The 18,879-nt window shown below is 32.7% G+C and overlaps 1 protein-coding gene across 8 annotated transcripts in view; it reads left to right on the top strand.

The window, feature by feature from the left end:
• Positions 1–18,879, top strand: part of LOC108287401 (syntaxin-binding protein 5) — a 61,025-nt gene that overhangs the window by 24,209 nt on the left and 17,937 nt on the right. For 6 of the 8 annotated variants that reach the window (XR_005196499.1, XR_005196498.1, XR_005196497.1 and 3 more), the window contains 4 exons: positions 4,498–4,548; positions 9,279–9,518; positions 12,588–12,957; positions 13,252–13,417. Coding sequence is in view for 5 of the 8 variants with exons in the window: in XM_017505765.2 (XP_017361254.1) it covers positions 4,498–4,548; positions 9,279–9,518; positions 12,588–12,957; positions 13,252–13,417 (827 nt within the window). In the remaining 3 variants the exon portion in view is untranslated. Of the gene's footprint in view, positions 1–2,956; positions 3,023–4,497; positions 4,549–9,278; positions 9,519–12,587; positions 12,958–13,251; positions 13,418–18,879 lie in introns of all 8 variants that reach the window. The other 2 variants (XM_037730374.1, XM_037730373.1) reach the window with 2 other exon arrangements.

The following is an 18,879-nucleotide window of genomic DNA, read 5'->3' as shown; positions in this document are numbered from 1 at the left end:
AAATATGCAGCCATTAAAATATACTGACAGCCAATGACATGTAAAAATAATGCTTATTTTAATAGTGAAAAACGGCAGGATACAGATTTCTTTATGTAGTTGATCTTACCTATGTAAAGTGGATTTTTTAAAGTGACTGGCAGGAAATATGCAAAAATGTTGCATATGGGCATTAATAGTGACCTTTTTTTCTGTATATTCTTAATTTTCCAAATATGCTATAAAAACGCATAATTTAGAATAACTCAAAGATAAAAATACATGTAGTATAAGATGCAGTAAGATAATATAATTCACTATGGGCCTCTAAATCTGTTAAGAGGATATGTATTTACATTAATTCTGTGCATTGAAAAAAAATACAAGCTTTAAAATACTTTCAGGAAGAAGCTAAAAAACATTATCCTGCATGTAAAACACCTCACACAAGAGTTGATACTGTGATTTCATCAGTATGATGTTATAGAACACGCAAAACTGTTCTGTGCTTAAGCATCAGAGCAGTGATTATTCCTGGAAATTGGACAGGGATTAATGAGAAAGAAGCATGCATGTCCTTTTTGGGGTGAATGGTGATGTTCTTTATCTTGCTTGTTGTAACGAGTTTGAGTTACAGAGATGTATATATTGTCAAAACTCGGTGAATATACCTTTAAAATTTGTGCTTTGGATGTAAGTTTTGCATCAAAAGAAAATATACTCTTAACCAAAAAAGAAATGTTTGGGGAACATCTTGTTTTGTAAAAATGTACAAATTCTCTTGCTGGATTTTCCTCCACGTCCTACGGTCTTAGGTGTTACAGACTGAGATAGGTATAAATCCCTTGTACTCCAGTTGATGCCTTGTGCTCAGCTCTGTGAGTATTACGTACTGCATTGCATTGGAGTTGTTTCATCTAATGTGAGCTGTTGGGAGGCCGGAAGTATATTCCTGCCCTCTGGCACATGATGGGAATATTGCCCAGTAGATACTTAATAAATGAATATTCACGCCTCCACATGTAACACAAGTTTTTCTCTACTCATGGAAGCTCTTAGCGCTATATTTTTAAATATTTCTTGATAGCTAGAATTAACACAAAATAACAAAAGTTAATCATTAATATTGTCATTTCAAGTTCTGAATTCAAGGAGATTGCTTAAAATTATATCTAAGTATAATAGAAATCTGGCTTAAGTATCTGTCATTTGAACAAAAAGTTGGTGTCCAGGTTGTGGAAATCCAATTGCAGAATGTTTCAGGAGAAAATAATAAATTGACTAATTAAAATTTATATGCCTTGCAAAAAGTCTTCCCAGCCATTTTGTGTGTGATTTTAACCTCTCAATAAAATGTTGAAATTAAGACTGAGGATTATTTGGAAAGCTGGTTAGTTATACTTAGTATTTTTTACATAATAAAAATAGTAGAAAAAAACTTTTATTCTATAGGAGAGGTTAACTTAAAATTTTAAGATTTGATGTTATATAAAGTGATTTATAGTAGAAATCCTAAGGAGGATCAAAAGCATACACCTGCAAAATTCAGAAGGAAATTTTGTGCTGGTATATTTTTTGACAGCAATGTATGTATAGATACTGAATGAAAGCATAAATATGTTAAATATTTCAAATTGATTAAAATATGTATTTAACATTTTATTTAGAGATGAATTTGTTACTTATATCTTATAAATCACTCAAGTTATTTCTCTTCTTTGTTTAGCCATTATGAGTTAGTTTTTGAAATGAACTTAAAAGGTTGAGCTTACTATAGTGGTACATTGCATTCTATGCTTTTGTCCTAAAGTTTTTTTATGGTTTTATTTTAGTTACTTAAAATTTTGCCATATAATTAGAATGAAGGGACATTAGATTATTTGCTTACCTTATTAACAATAAATAATAACATTTATTAAATCATACTATGTGCCAGGTATTATGCTCAGTACTTATGTCATCTTATATAATCCTCACAGCTGTCTATCCTCATATTACAAATGAGGAAACTTGAAGTTTAGAGAGGCAAAGTGATTAGCCTAAGGTTACACATGAAGTAGTTGAAGTGAATGTGAACTTAGGTTTGAGCCGATTCCAAACCCAGTCCTCACCACTACACTTTACTCTTCCACGTTTTACAAGCTAGTTGTTGAGACTTGTTCACAGTGTTTTCGATGGGCTTAATTATATATACATACTGGGATTCATGGATTTGTCTTGGTTACTACCATAAAGTTCCTTAGTGTCTAAGGACCTTGTTACTCAAAAGTGTGGTCCACAGACCAGCAGCATCAGCAGCTCCTGGGGCTCCTTGGAAACGTCTCTTAAGCCCTAGTCCCAGAGTATAGCATAGAGTGTGCATTGTAACAAGATCTCCATGTGACTAGTGTGCGTATTCTAGTTTGAGAAGCAAGGGATTTAAAATAATTTGATCAAATAAGAGTAGTGATATCTAAAGAGGCGGTATCCGTATCATATGATTCTAAAAGAGTTATATTTAGACTGTGCCAAATTGATTTTCTACATCTGTTTACATGCACATTGTATAGATATTACTTATCAGTCTAAGTATATTATACCTATGATATTTGTTGAAGATCTTTGGATTTTTTTTTCTGGATTTATTAAAATCTCTGTTAAATATTGCCTTTTGGAGGACTGTTTTAGGGTTATAATATTTTCTAATTTTGAGGGTATTGGGTTTCAAGCACAAGAGCAACCTTGTATGTGACATCAACTAACTACAGATTTTATTTGGCCATTTTATTTTTTGTATTGCATTTTCTCTTTTAACTGAAATTTTTTACATCGGTGAAAATGGGCTGACTTTTATAAATGTGACCCATTGTTGTTTGTTAAAGGACACTAATTAAGTTAATGAAGCTGAGAAGTGAAAACTTGATGTCCCTTCCAACCCCCATCCCTTCCCAGTTTGCCTAATGCCTCTTTCCTAACACTGGATTTGTCATTTTTTTAGATGTGGAAGTCATGTACTATGACTGGATTTCTCTTTGTTTACATGGCGCCCTTATGGACTAGCAGGGTCTGTGCTTTAAATATCTCCTAACAGTCCAAAATTTAACCTAATATATGTATTCCTGTATTAACAAACGAATGCTTTCTGACAGTTTCACATAGGAAGCACTTTTCTTTTACGCATGTACTATCACTAACGTAATAGCTGTAGTTGAACAACCCCTAACTTTAAATCACTTTCTAGATTAAGACAGTAACTGATTTTGAGGATGGAAAGTGGATTCCAGTAAGTTTATACATTCACTCTTTTTCCAATACTACAGAACAATACCTGTGGTTTGCATCTTATGTAAATACCATAGTTTTAGATTTTACATGATCTTACTTAGTTTTTGCTTTTCACTAAAACATACATAGAAGAGTTAACTTTTATCAAGGAGTGGTTGAATCAGATATTGTATAAAGTAATCAAGTACTTAAATTTGATTAGATATAGGTTTGACCTATAAGCTAGACATTAACTTAAAAAGTAATGAACCCAGCCAGGCACAGTGGCTCACGCCTGTAATCCCAGCACTTTGGAAGGCCAAGGCAGGTGGATCACTTCAGTTTGGAGTTCGAGGCCAGCCTGGCCAACATGGTGAAACCCTGTCTCTACTAAAAATACAAAAATTAGCTGGGTGTGGTGGTTTGCACCTGTAATCCCAACTAGTTGGAAGGCTGAGGCGGGAGAATCGCTTGAACCTGGGAAGTGGAGGTGGCAGTGAGCTATCATTCCATTGCACTTCAGCCTGGGCAACAGAGTAACACTTCGCCTCAATTGAAAAAAAAAAAAAAAAGGAATGAACCCAGTAGCTATGAAGAGGATGAGCTGGAAAGATTTTATATCACTTACCCAAACTTAGTCTTATGCCTCTATTCTCCTTATCTGCAACACCTTTCTTCTGAGAAGTTACTTTGTCTCACTCAGAAAAGCCTAACCCTTTCCTGTGAGCCTAAGAAATAATTAAAAGTTAGAATTTAAAAGTCTTTCTTAAAGTAAAAATTTTAAGTACAAAAAGTTAATGCATCAAGTAAGTACAAACTTTTAAAAAGTTGACCAAGCGTGGTGGTTCACGCCTGTAATCCCAGCACTTTGGGAGGCCATGGCAGGAGTTTGAAATCAGCCTGAGTAACATAGTGAGACCCCATCTCTACAAAAAAATCTAAAATAGCCAGGCACAGTGGTTACATACCTGTAGTTCCAGCTGCTTGGGAGGCTGAGGTGGGAGGATCGCTTGAGCCCAAATAATTGAGGCTGCAGTTAGTTGTGATCACACTGCTGCACTCAGCCTGGGCAACAGAGTGAGACCTTGTCTCAAAAAATTAGAAAATAAAAAATTGAAAATAAGATTTACTTTCCATTCCTAATATTACTCATTTTTTCATTATCTCAGCATCTAGATTTAGTAATAAAAGTATTCACTTCTGTCTTGAAAATCAGTTGACATTAGTATGAATCAAATATTCTTCAGAATTTTAAAAATGTCTTTTATTTTTCAGCAAAGATGTCAAGGAAGTTAAGTTTACCTACTGACCTAAAGCCTGATTTAGGTAAGTAAAATAAACAAATAAATAAATATTCAAAATAATTTAACTCCCTATAATGGGAAGACAAGGAAATCTGAAGACTTATAATTAACTGTAAGATAGTCATTGGAAAGCAAGTTTAAAATGACTAAGATGCTTAATGTTTAAACATTCTTTAGCCTTTAGAATGCTATCTAAATTTAAAAAGAGAATTGTAATATAAATTCAAGCAAACCAAAAGAATATATTTTCTTAACCCTCTCATACTCTATGTCTAAACAGAATTTAGCATAAGAATAAATTTGTGCAATTTTAGATTTTTATTAAAAATGGTTATATCCCATTTAACCACCTGAAAACCTATTTTGAACTCTATAATTTATGAAATTATTTTTATACTAATGAAATATTTAATATTTAAAAATAGATTATTTTTTTCTATATTATAGAGAATCATAGCAAGAATCATTACTAACTTTTTGATTGTAATAAATTGGGAAATATTTCTTTCATAGTACTTTCTGTGTAATTCATTTATTATGAAAGCAGGATGAATATATTCACATATTTATTTTGCTTTATATTCAACCCAGAAACAGCTCCTTGATAGTATATAGGGACAAATGACATTTCAACAAAGAAAAAAAAAGTAGTATTTCCTATAATACCTGTAAAACATGGTATCTTTTTAAACTCATTTTTTATTTCTGTTGCCTTTACCTAAATAAGTATGACTGCTTAAGGATGATTTCACCCACCTCTATCTTAGAGGTAACTAGGTTTTCTCCCTTGCATTAGCCCTCACCCCTCACCACTATTTATTCTCCAGATTCCTTGACTATGTTTCTTATGTATCATGTCAACTTAGGTGTTGGTCCATTTAAACCTACTAATTTTAGCATTTCCAAATCATTATCTTACCTCAGTTAAGATTTTAACCTTGAGCAGTTTCATCTGTTGGCATTATGTTTTGATTTGGGAATATAAAAGTTTGTTGAATAAGGCTTTGTGCGGGGAGGAGAAAGTGATACATACAAGTAGCATGTTTTAAGTATGTAGAGAGTAGCATAAAAACAGTGATTTTATGGCATGATTGTATCATGTAGAGCTGGATGGAGGCATTAATGACAAATTTTGTTTGAGTATAGATCAGCCAATAAGATCACATATTCAGGCACTTTTCTGACATCTAAAAACTAGAACTTTAATTCTTAATAATAACCATAACATTTCAGCTGTATGATAGTGGTTATGGGCTATCATATCACAGAAAACTAACAAAGTTTTAGACTTGAACGTAGACACAAATTCTGACACTACCATATGCTAGCTTGGTCATTCTGGGCAAGTCATTTAACCTCTCTGAGCCTCTATTTAATCATTTGTTAAATTGTGATGATAATACTTTTTAAGGTGGTTATGTAGACTCAATAAAATGATAAATGTAAAGTATTAGTGCCTGGCACATGGTAGGCCTTGCTTAGTGATGTTTTCACTTCTGCTCTTATTACTAGAGCTACTAAAATTAAACTTTTATTCTGTTTATTTAGTTTGCCAAACTTGTATAAATGAGCTCACAGAGACCCATAATGCCTAACTTAAAAGGAGTAAATGGAAGTTGTAATTCATTAATTGCTGAAAATTCTTTTTTTTTCCAAAAGTTGAGGCAGATAATAAAATAAGTAACCTATCTCAGTTTCACATTTGACTCTTATTCAGTCAATTTTTCCATTTTGATCTAGCTTTAGAAGTGGTTTTGGTAATCTAATTTTTATAGATAAGTCATGTAATAAAAATACAGTTTTAGGTTGTGAATTTTATATAGTTAGTCTATTAAATTCAAACATTGCTCATTTGACCCATGAGTTAACATTTAAAGTATAGGTTGTTGTGAATCACCTGTTGTAATTTTAGTAGTTATCATTAAGAGTTTTTCCACAGGTTAATTTACAAAGAAATCTGTTTTATCAACTTTTCTCATATCAGTACGTCACAACTGAAAATGTTCATTTGCCTTGTATATGTATGCTTTACAAGTAACAAATTAAATGTACTTATTGTAATTTTAAAAATGTATTTTACTAAAATAACTTTGAAAACTATAAAGAAAAAATAAATATTTGTAATCAAAATTATATTATAAACTTTCTGTATTGAGGCGTTGATTATGGGAAGTTGTTTGATTTATAGGAAGTAGTTCTTTTCTACCATATCATAATTTGTAAATTATGGAAATGCAGCCTCAAGCAAAAGAAAGATGTTTTTAGAAACTGCAGTTAAAAAAAAAAAGATCCATAGTATTATCATAACTAATATTACTGTTTTCAGAGGCTACCTATAATCAAAATTATGTTGCATATAGTTACTGGGAAATATTTTAAATATATGAATCTAAATTTGATTGCAAAAACTTTTTGTAGAGTATAACTAGGATTTGGCTATATCTTTTTTATTTAATAAAGAAAGTACAACTTAGAAGACTTTAACATGTTTTATATTTTTCACATTTTGGAGAGTACTTTCTTTCACAAGAGCATTGAAAGCATGTGATTTAAGGAGTTATTAGATGTAAGTAGTAGAAGCTACTGGGAATTTTAATAAATCCTAAGGTACAGCAGAAGCATTGGTTTAGATATTCTCAACTATAAATCTGCCTTCGTCAAGTGTTCATTGAATTCCTTTCACATGCAAGGCACTGTGCCAAATTCCACAGGGTATCAAAACAACACAATCTTTGCTTTCAACATACTTGCAGTCACTTTAGAGTGAGGCATGAGAAAAGTCAGAAATAACTACAGAACAAATGTACTGTAAGTTTCATAGGAGAGATACATGGCTATAGGTATTCAAGAGGGAGAGAAACTATGTAGGTTGTAGGAATCAGGAGAAACTTGAGGAAGATGACAGTAACTGAGATGGAAAATAAGCAGAATCTTGATAGGTAGGAGAAAAGGCTGATGCAAGGGCACCAATCAGAATACCACAAGCAAAAGCCTACAAGTAGGTAAGTACAGGTTATGTTTGGGGAAAATTTGAGTGGCTCTGTTTATTTCCCACAATGAACTGAAACGGGGTAGCACTGGGAGATAGGGCCAGGAGGATAGGTTAAAGATATTTTGTGAAGAGTCTTAAAAACTTGAGTAAGATTATAAGCATGATTAAATAAAGAGGAGCTACTAAGGATTTTTTAGATTGAGGTCATAGAATTATAGATATGCCTTATAAAATTTAATTGGGTTTTGTTAGTAGTGAGATGCTGTGGGTGAGGAGATCAGTTGGGAATTGTCTAAGTAAATGGTGATGAGAACCTGAACTTAGGGTAATGGAAGTAGATTACCAGTGGAAAGAAGGAAACAAAAATGTGCAATAAAATACCTTAGGGCTTGGCATCCCATCAGATGCATAGGTCAAATGAAAGGGAGGAACCCAAACTGTGGCTCATCTTAGGTGTTTCTCCCATTGAGAACAGGAGTGTCGTTAATATAAACAGTGCCATTCGAAGAATTTACTGGTTTGGGGGAAATTAAGTGTTTTGGTTTTGCATAGTGAGACATAACAGGAAAAAAAGTTCAAGAAGCGTTTGGAAGTGATGTTCCAAGAGAAACAAAAAGGCTAGGGCTTGAGACAAGCTTGGGATTAGCAACAGGGAAGGTAGCTAAAGATGAGAGAAGTTTTATTAGTATAATTTTTTAAATGTCCCTGTCATTACAGACAGAGCTGGGTAAAGCAGTTTGCCTGGTATCAAGTATGAGTCAGATGGCAGTTATACGTTTTGGTGAAAATGCCTTAGGTGAACGTGGATTACGATTAAAATGACATTGAAGAAAAATGAGAAAAAAGCTAAACTTTTGTTGATTAAAGGTTTTTATATGGGCTGGTCTGAAAAATAAATGATCCATCATACAGTAAATTAAAGGGTAGAATCAGAGTACTTCTAAATGCATTTTAAGGTAGAAAATGGAAAAGGTCCACACTTGTCAAGCTCTACCAGTTATGGATTATATTACCAAAGAAAGACACAGTACCATGAGAAGGAAGGTGCTGAGGGCTGAGCAGCCGGGATCCCAAGGACTGCACATTCAGATATTCATCGACATGCATCCAGTCCAGTTCTGAGGAGTGGGAATTTTTTATATATTTAAGAAAAGGGGAAAATTTATTAGCATCGAAGTAAATTGTTTTTGTTTTCAGTTACATTTGACCCTTAAACAATGCAGGTGTTAAAGGAATCAACTTCTCACTCTGATCAAGTCAAAAATCTGCATATAACTTTTGAGTCCCCAAAAACTTAACTTCTAAAAGCCTATTGTTGACCGGAAGCCTTCCCAGGAACATAAACAGTAAAGCCATATTTTGTATGTTAGAAGTGTTATATACTGAATTCATATAATAATGTAAGCTAGAGAAAAGAATGTTATTAAGAAAATCATAAGGAAGAGAAAATGTATTTACTATTCCTTAAGTGGAAGTGGTGGTTTTTCCACTGAATAGACTGAAGAGAAAGAGAAAAGAGGAGGGAGGGGTTGGTCTTGCTGTCTCGGGGTGGCAGAGGTAAAGGAAAATCCATGTATAAGTGGACTTGTGCAGTTCAAACCCATGTTGTTCAAGGATCAACTAAAATGAAGTTAAAATTAAATGTACTATAGATGTTGTCTTCTTGCAGATCAACTGCTTGGCCAAATTTATACCAAAAAACCCCACAAATAACTTATTTTATAACTTGAGCAATCTCACAATATTTTTAACCATTTCAGATGTAAAGGATAACTCCTTCAGCAGATCGCGGAGTTCAAGTGTAACAAGCATTGACAAAGAATCCCGAGAAGCAATCTCTGCTCTTCATTTCTGTGAAACGTTTACTCGAAAGACAGACTCGTCCCCTTCCCCTTGTCTGTGGGTTGGAACAACGCTAGGAACAGTGCTTGTCATTGCACTGAACCTTCCCCCAGGGGGAGAACAAAGACTTCTTCAGCCCGTAATAGTGTCTCCAAGTGGTATGTATGCTTTGCTGCTGCACTTAGAGTTATATTACAGGTTTGATTTACTATGATGGAAGCCTTTGTTTTTCATTCTTGAACTGATCTAAGAATTCTAAAATGTAAATGGGGACAGCAACAGCCTTATGTTTTAATGAAAGAATACGTAGAACAAGATTTCAGAATGTTGTTTGTTTATACAGCCATTCAAGTTTTGCCATTTTTTAAAACTCTAGATCATGTGTAAAATAATTACTATGTAAGAAAATATTTTTTTAAAGAAGATTACAGTAGTGCATTCATAATACCTCAAGCAAATACCACAAGCAAAAGAATGGTATACATTAAGAGAAAAATAGAAAAATACATTTTTAAATATTCTACACATGGTTATTTTTAATCTCCAAGAGTGAAACCTGAGATTATTTTTCTACTTTGAAGTGTTAGGAAAAGGTGACTTGAGTGCAAATTTTAAACAATAGTAATAGACTTTATATATTGAAAATGAGTTTGGATTTTGTCAAATGTTTGTGGAGTCTGTTAGGTCAGGAGATACCTGAGAATTCTTATTTCTGTTACTGCTTATTTATGCTCAACCAGATAGAAATAACCATGATTTTGCTTGTAAATCTCTCTTGCTAGTGTACTGACTTTTACAGTTTTTGGAACTTAGAAGTTAAACTGCAATTATAATAATATTTCTGAGCCATCATTACATTAAATAGTTTGATTTATTCATTTTGCTGTATAAATGCTTGAGGATATACTGCATATCAGTTTGTTAAATTAAAGAAAACAGGTTACATAGTGATATTCTTAGCAATCTCAGTTTTTATTAGTAAACAACAAATATGTGTATTGGAATAAAATAAACTGGAAAGTTGAAAATCAAATGTTAACAGGAGTTGTCATTGGTAAGTAGGATTTGGAGTCATTTTTATTTTCATTTTTTTAACTGATTTGGAGTTTTTAAATTTTCTATGGCAAACATATACCAATCTGTAATAAGAAAAAAAATGTTTTCAATAAATGAAAATGAGTGAGCAGGAATAAATATAGATAATTTACTGTTAACTACAGAAAAAAAGTAATATACTTTCCAACTTGCAATAAATCGAATTAGCTGGAAAGTGAGTACAAAAATAACTTCATATGTAAGAAAGAAACTTAGTTTCCTCTCAATGATGGAATCTTTGAGGTTTGTTTTTAAAAAGATGCTTATTTAAAAATATGTCAGTGACATTTTTGTCATCTCTTTTGGCACTGTGAGAAGAGAGAGGTTTTCAAGCTGATGGGTTTCTGTAGTTAAGAACCTAAAGTGGTCTACTTTGTCTGCTGTTATTTTTTCTTTTCTTCAAGAGGAAAATTCAACAGTTAACCACTACTCTACTGGGAAACATGCTGAAGTCCCATCAACTATAGGAAAAGCAAACATTTAAAAGTTATTTTAGGGCAATTTTTTTTTAAAATCCACATACTAGAACAATGTATGTGCTATAAACAGTTCCCAAATTAGCATGGATAATTCAGCTGACCTCATCAAAGCTTTAAAGGCAGAAGGACTCTTTGGGTGTACCAGAATAAAAAATAAGACACCTTGAAAGAAAAGTTAGCTTTATAATATGTTTTAAGGTAAATAGTAATTAAAACTATAAGAGTAAGACTGTCATATGTTTCTGAGTTTTCTACCAAGCTGCTTAAAATAGTTAAATTATCTGCTCACTGAACCTGGATGTAGAGTAGGGTTACTAGATTTAGCAAATAAAAATATAGGATACTCAGTCAAATTTTAATTTATATAACAAATACTTTAATGTAAGTGTGTCCCATTTAGGCTTGGACAGATATGTAGCATTTGGGACATACTTATACTAAAAAGTATTCATTGTTTATTTGAAATTCAAATTGAGGTATGTGCTCTATTTTATCCTGCAGCCTTACTGCAGATGAAACATAAATGCAAAGCGGAAAGGAAAGAATATTTGTTTCTTTTAAGAAAAGTTTTGAGAGAACATCAGGAATTTGTTTTCTTACAAATAAAAGAAAATAATGTACGGACAAAATACTGCAAGCTATAAAACCTTATATAAATTTAAAACAAAACATGAAAAGTCTTTAAGAACTGAATGCTAACTCAGTTGTCTACCATCCCTTCCATTCTATTAATGTTGTAAGTTTACTGAGAAGTGAGCATTAAAGCATATTTATACATTATCAAGGATATAGGGGAAAGGGTATCATTAATTGAAGCAAGTTAAAAAATGTAGCCTCTAGATTAAGACGATAAGCTGACCGAAATAATGCCTTAAGTACACCTGACATTTGTTGTAAATCATTTAAAAGGAATTATGATTTTAGAGGTAATGATTACAAATATGTGGATTTTTTTTCTCATTGGCCATCTAGATCAGTACTGTTTATTAGAAATGCAATGCAAAGCCACATACATAATTTTAAATATTCTAGTAGTCACATTAAAAAATTTTAAAAAAAGGTGAAATTAATTTTAATAACATTTAGCCCACTGTATCCTAAATACTGTCATTTTAGCATGTAATTATTAAAAACTACTAAGGTGTTTTACATTTAGCTTTTTGGAGTACTAAAATCTTCAGCTGTGGCATGTGCTTTACTCTCGCCACACACTGCAGTTGTTCACCACACGTTGGACAAGGCGCATTCCCAGTGCTCTGCAGCCACATGTGACCCCATACTGACTGCTCCAGGCGCTGTCCACCTGCTCTCCTGCTCACTGGTAGTGCACTTGCTGGGTGTAAGAGAAAACAGTTCCAGATACTCTAGCATGTCATTTGTTTATTCATTTAAAGACCAGATACATGTTTGCAATATTTATTATATGTAATTAAATTGTGAGTGATGATTAGTGGCATTTATCTATTTGGAGCATGTAAGTTGATATCTTTTTCCAGACTCATCAGTATCATGCTTAAAATCTGAATCCTGTCAATGAGCCAATGTTCAATTCAATATGCATTCAACATATTTTTGAGTATCTGCTATCTGTCAAAGTTAGAATAAACATGTTTATAAGATATTTAAGTTATTTACTAGACTTCTATATTTTAGGTACTATATTGAGGTTAAAAGGTGCAATCTTGAGAATGGCATTTCTGGATACCACAGGCTGCTTAATACCACCTGCGTATGAACCCTGGAAAGAACACAATGTTCTGGAAGAAAAAGATGAAAAGGAGAAACTGAAAAAACGGCGGCCTGTATCAGTATCCCCCTCCTCTTCTCAGGAAATTAGTGAAAACCAGTATGCAGTGATATGTTCTGAAAAGCAAGCAAAAGTAATCTCACTGCCAACCCAGAACTGTGCTTATAAGCAAAATATTACAGAGACCTCATTTGTGCTTCGTGGAGATATTGTAGCATTGAGTAACAGTATCTGCCTTGCCTGTTTCTGTGCCAATGGACATATAATGACTTTTAGGTAAGAGTTAGATTTTTTTTAAACATTTATAGCATTTCCTCCCCCAGGTTATACTATAGAATTGTTTAAAAGAAATGTTTTTTTTTTTGTTACAGCCTTAGACTCTGAAAATTTATTTTGATTCAGTTAATAGTGAACAAGTATATGAGGAGTATAAACCATTTTTTTATCTCCCACTCAAGTATACAAACTAAATCATAAGATTTGTAAGGTCTCTGCCATTTTTAACAATGATAGTATGTTCAAGACTAAAACCTACCTTATAATTAACAAGTTTTTAATTTTTTTCTCAAGTTTGCCAAGTTTAAGACCTCTATTGGATGTGTATTACTTGCCCCTTACCAATATGCGGATAGCCAGAACGTTCTGCTTTACCAACAATGGACAAGCATTATACCTTGTTTCACCTACAGAAATCCAGAGACTTACTTATAGTCAAGAGACCTGTGAAAATCTTCAGGTAATTAATAGAAATATTACTATAATTTCTTCAGAGGTAAAGTATTATCTGAGGGCTCTTATACTATCTGTTCCTTACTTTCATGGAAGTATACAAGTGAGCCTACATGGGAAAATCCGAACCATTGAATTAGACTTTCAGAGCACATGCTTGGAGACTTCCATGATGAAATGTATCATCTTCAGACATCTACTGTAAGAGCAGTTTCGTCTTACTAATCTATATCTGTCTTTCCAGTGATGGCAGAGAAATATGAACTGTTACCTGCATTTTATACCTACTCTCCACATAAATATCTATTACACACACACACACACACACACACACACACACACACACACACACAAACACACACAGTCCTTTTTAAAGAAGTGTGTTAACGTGAAAATAAATGAGTCTATTTTAGGGTAAATTTTGTAATCCCATCTCCTATTCTGTTTATTCACAAGGATATTTACACATAGAAGAAAAAATATTATTTGATAGTTTTCCTCTGAATATTTTGGTTGATCTTTTTTGAGAGACTCTATGCAAATTCTTTACTTATGGAACTGTGCCCTTTTTTTAAGTATTTGAGTGTTGTATGTGCTTCTGTGTGTATTCGAAATGATCAGTTTAGCTTTACCTTCCAAAGCAAAAGTGCTCTGGAAATCTTGAGCTAAAATATTGATTGATACTTGATATTTAGAGGAAACCACTATATAGAGGAACTTTATAATGAAAGTTTTTTCAATTAATTAGTCCTGTTTTACACATTTACAAATTTGAATTTGTGGCTTGTTTTTAGAGCATGAGCTTTAGAGTCAAAAAGGCTAAATTCAAGTCCGTCCTGTTAACTATGTAATTATGTGGTCATAGACAAGTTACTTAATGTCTCTTAGCATCATCTGTAAAATTAGCATGGAAATAGTATCTCAGAGGATATGGTATGGATTAAAGGAGACAGTGCTTAGCATAGTGCCCCTGGTACAGAGAGTGCTTAATTAATGTCAAATGTTGTTGTCCTCATTGTGTTATTTCAGTAAACTATAATGTACTGGAAACTTAGTCCTGAGTAATATTGTAAACTTTGAGAGTAAAACAAAGTTACATATCTGACATTTTAGATTTAAATTTCCGTTTACATTTGGATGAAAGTTATTGTTCAAAGATTCCTAAGAATCTGAAGTGAAGGATAAACCTTAAAATACTCCTTTTAGCATTTCTTTTCACTAGCAAAATGTTATGTTAAGAAATAATATGGACAAGTGAATATTTTCTTAATTCATTTCCATCTGAAATGTGGTCTTAATTCAACTGCTCAAAAATCTAAACTTCATTTTTGGGGGATCAATTTATACTATCCTTTAGTCAATGTTTTCTTCAGTTATTCTTAAGTTAATAGCAGCCATAGTTTTCTTACTTATGTTTAAATGAAGTAGTCTTTTAGTAGTAAACTGTATTTTAAACTATCTGCTATGTGCCTTTATGATACAGAGATAAACAAAAAAAAATAGACTGTCTTGAAAGAATTTGTGATAAAATGTTTTCTTTGGGCAATATTGACATGTTATTTACCTCTGTATTTTTAGTACCCAGAAATAATGCCTTGGTAAAAATCTGTTGAAGACTACTATGAACTTGATAAATACTATATACCTTGGTTCCCTGCGTATCCTTTTACATTGTACATTCATTTAACTTTAGCCAAAAATAAAAAATAAAGAAGATGCCTACAAACATTTAGGAAGTTTCCAGCCAAGATGGAATAATAGGGACCAGATTTACCTTCCTGCCTGAAACAACCTAAAAAAAGGCAGACAGAACTCATGAAACGATGGTTTTCAAATTACTGGACATCAGGCAATTAAGGACAGTAATCTCTGACAGATAGGAAACAAAGAAGGTATCCCAGCTTTAATGCCTTAATACAGTTTTCAGGACATGGCACAGGGCAAAGGTACAGAGGTAAAGCCTAGCAGACTTTCCAAGTTGAAGAGGCAGGAACAAGAATCTGGGGGCACCAGGTAAATTCAAGAGAAAAGAGCTACAAAGAGAAGGAATCCTGGAGATGTACAGAGTACCCCTGAATATACACTACGTGCCATTCACCGTGTACATGTGACTAAGCTTTCTGAGCAGGAAAAGAACCATTTGAAAGGAATAGAGGATTTGTAGAAACCATGCTAGAACAGTGTGTGTTCCTAATAACCAGATTGGAGAAACCCATAATTCATGTGGATATTAGTTTCCTGAGGCGACAAACTTGGTGGCCAAAACCAGTGGAAACTTACTTGCTCATACTTATAGAATCCAGAAGTCCAAAATCAGTTTCACTGAGGCAAAATCAAGGTGCTAACAGGGTCTTGCTTCCTCTGGAGGCTCTAGAAGATAATTATTTATTGCCTCTTCTAGTGGGAGCTGCTGGTGTTCTTTGACATTGGGCCACATCACTGAAATCTCTGCCTTTATGGCCACATTACCTACTCTTCTGTGTGTCAAAATTTTCTCTGCCTCTCTCTCTTGAAAAGACACTTGTAATTGGATTATAACCCATTAGATAGTCCAGAATAATTTCCCCAGAGCAAGATACTTAATCACTTCTGCACAGACTCCTTTTCTTTGCCAAGTAGCATTTATTGGTCCCAGAGATTAGGACCTGATATCCTTGGATGGTCATTATCAGCCACTACTCCAGCTATGCCTAACAAATTGCAAAAGCAAGATTCAAAAGGATGAAAATGTTTTCTGTCAGAAATTCAAGAAAACTTAAAGGAAATAAAAAATATTTGGCACCCAACGGGGTAAAAATTGCAATGCCTGGTATCCAGTCAGTTACCAGGCATGCAAAGAGACAGAAAAACATGACCCATCATGAGGATAATAATCAATAGAGACCAAACCAGAACTGATATGCATACCAGGATTAGTACACGGAACAATGTTAAAACAATTATAACTGAGTTCCATATGTTCAAAAAGTTAGAAACATGGAATATCCCAAAATAAGATCAAACTTCTAAAGATGAGAAACTACAGTGTTTGAGGTGAAAAATATGCTAAATGGCATTAACGACAGATTCAACGTTACAGAAGAAAAGGCTGTAAACTTGAAATGTAGTAACAGAAAAAAAATAACCGTGTTTGAACATGACAAACTTATAGCACTAAAACACATATTAGAAAAGAAGGAAGTCTCAATGCAATGATGTCAACTTTCACTTTAAGAAACTGAGAAAAGCAAATTAAACTCAAACACAAGAAAAAAATAAATTTCCAAGTGGAAAGCAAGGAAACAATAGAAAAGCATCAATGAAACCAAAGCCAATAAAATTGATTTCAAGCCATACGAAGAAAGAAGTTACGAATTATTAATATCAGTAATAAGAGGAGTCTCATTAATATATATTCTATAGATATGGATAAAAAGGGAATATTATGAACAACTCTGTGCCAGAAATATTCGAAAACTTAGACAAAATGGACAAAGTTCATGAAAGACAAATAACCAAGGCTCACTGAAGAAAAAATAGATAAATAGTCCTGAATCTATTAAAGAAATTGAAATTGAGCTTAGGAACCTTGGACCAAGAAACTTCCAGGCCTAGATGGCTTCAGTGATGAACTCTGTCAACATTTCAGGAAGAAATAACACCAGTTCACAAACCTTTTCAAAAACTGAATCAGGAATGCTTCCCAGCTTGTTCTATGAAGGAAGCATTAACCTGACACCAAAATTAGACCAAGTCATTATAAGAAAAGAAAACTACATATAAACTAATACCTCTCACAAATAAAGCAAAATTTCTGAACAAAATTTTTGCAGATTGAATTCAGCAATATATCAAAGGGATAATAAATACGTTATGACAAAATGAGTTTAAAACAACTAAGTAACTTTGGTAAGCACCTCAGGATTATAATTTATAAACAAAACCCCAAGTAATGGCTATATACAACTAATGATAGTTGAACTGTTTAGCTTCTCATATATACTGTGTATTCAGTATGTAGTTTATTGCTGTGCTTGTCCTGAAGATACTTATTTTTTTCAGATTCAATACTCTTACAATATAAAGTTTTCTTAAAATGATTAAAATCAGTGATTATTTGATGCACTATAAAAGATTTTATAGTAATAACCAAAGCCCATACATTGACTCATTCATGAAATTAGTCCTAAATTTTACCACCAAACTTGTTAGATCACATGCAAGACAAACGATATGCAAGAGTCGAAAATCAGACAAATATATTTATTTCTGAATATTCATATTTTAGATGATTTAAGTCCAAGGTCTTGTTTCAGAAATACTGTCTACTATGAATAGATTTAGCAAGATCACAGAAATTACAAATTATTAGATTTCACCAACATTTACTAGTCATTAACATTAATCATTCTAAATACTACATTTACTTTTAATCAAATCCTTATTTAAATACAAGTGAAAAAATGCCCATACATATTATTTTATGTATTTCTGCAAAACTTTAATATTAAGACTGCAGATAATCTAGACCCTAAGAAACATTTGAATTGTCAACTTCCTTTAAAGATGTCTGTTCATAATATTAACCTATGGATAAATGACTTGTATATTTTTCTAATTGGATTCATCTCTATGTGATAGATTTTTGTATTTCTGTACATATACTATTGATGTCTACTCCTGGCACTTTATATGCTCATTATCTTTAATCCTAGTAATGTTCCGAGAGGCAGTTGTTATTATCTCCCCTTTTTAAAGTTGAAGAGACCATTCCTTTGACAGACTAATTTGACTAAGAGTCTTCTGCTAGTAAAAGTCAGAAAATGAGAATCAAATCCAGGTCCATCTGGTTTCAAAGTTTATACTCATTCTGCTACATAGAATATAATGAATATAAAATGGTGTTTTTATATTTCTTACTTTACCTTTGTGAAATTGTAAGCTCATTAAACACTAAATAATTAGAAATTCAAACCATAATTCTAAAATAAGGTAAAAATTTTTAAAAAGCATACCTTTAAACTGTCATTATTTACATGTTATAGTATTTTGATTTCGCATGAGACACGCAAATGATAGCTGTGTTGCCGTTTTTAAAATTTTATAACAATTTAATATATACAGTTTAAATTAGGATCTGTGAAATACAGTTTTTAAAAGATTTAAAATATGCCTAAATTGCTTCTGAGTTTAACATAAATTTCAATATAATAATAGATATCAGTATATTCTATGTTGGGTTTTAACAAGTTTAATTTATTGAATTCAGAAAGTGTTTTATTCCAGGTTTACTACACTTTATAAAAATCCAGAGGAAAGAAACTAAAAATGTAAGGGCTTAAGTCCACTTCAGTCTTATAAATAAAACTGTTGTGTAGTGTTAATAATTATCTCCTCCCATTTGTAAACTAGATGGTGGGATAACACTAATATGGATATGCCTAAAAGAAAACCTGAACACCCTTTACCAACCTTCTTAGCCCAGCACTA

Source organism: Cebus imitator, unplaced genomic scaffold (assembly GCF_001604975.1).
Source record: "Cebus imitator isolate Cc_AM_T3 unplaced genomic scaffold, Cebus_imitator-1.0 Scaffold341, whole genome shotgun sequence".
Lineage (NCBI taxonomy): Eukaryota > Metazoa > Chordata > Mammalia > Primates > Cebidae > Cebus > Cebus imitator.
This window is presented reverse-complemented; position numbering and strand designations above follow the sequence as displayed.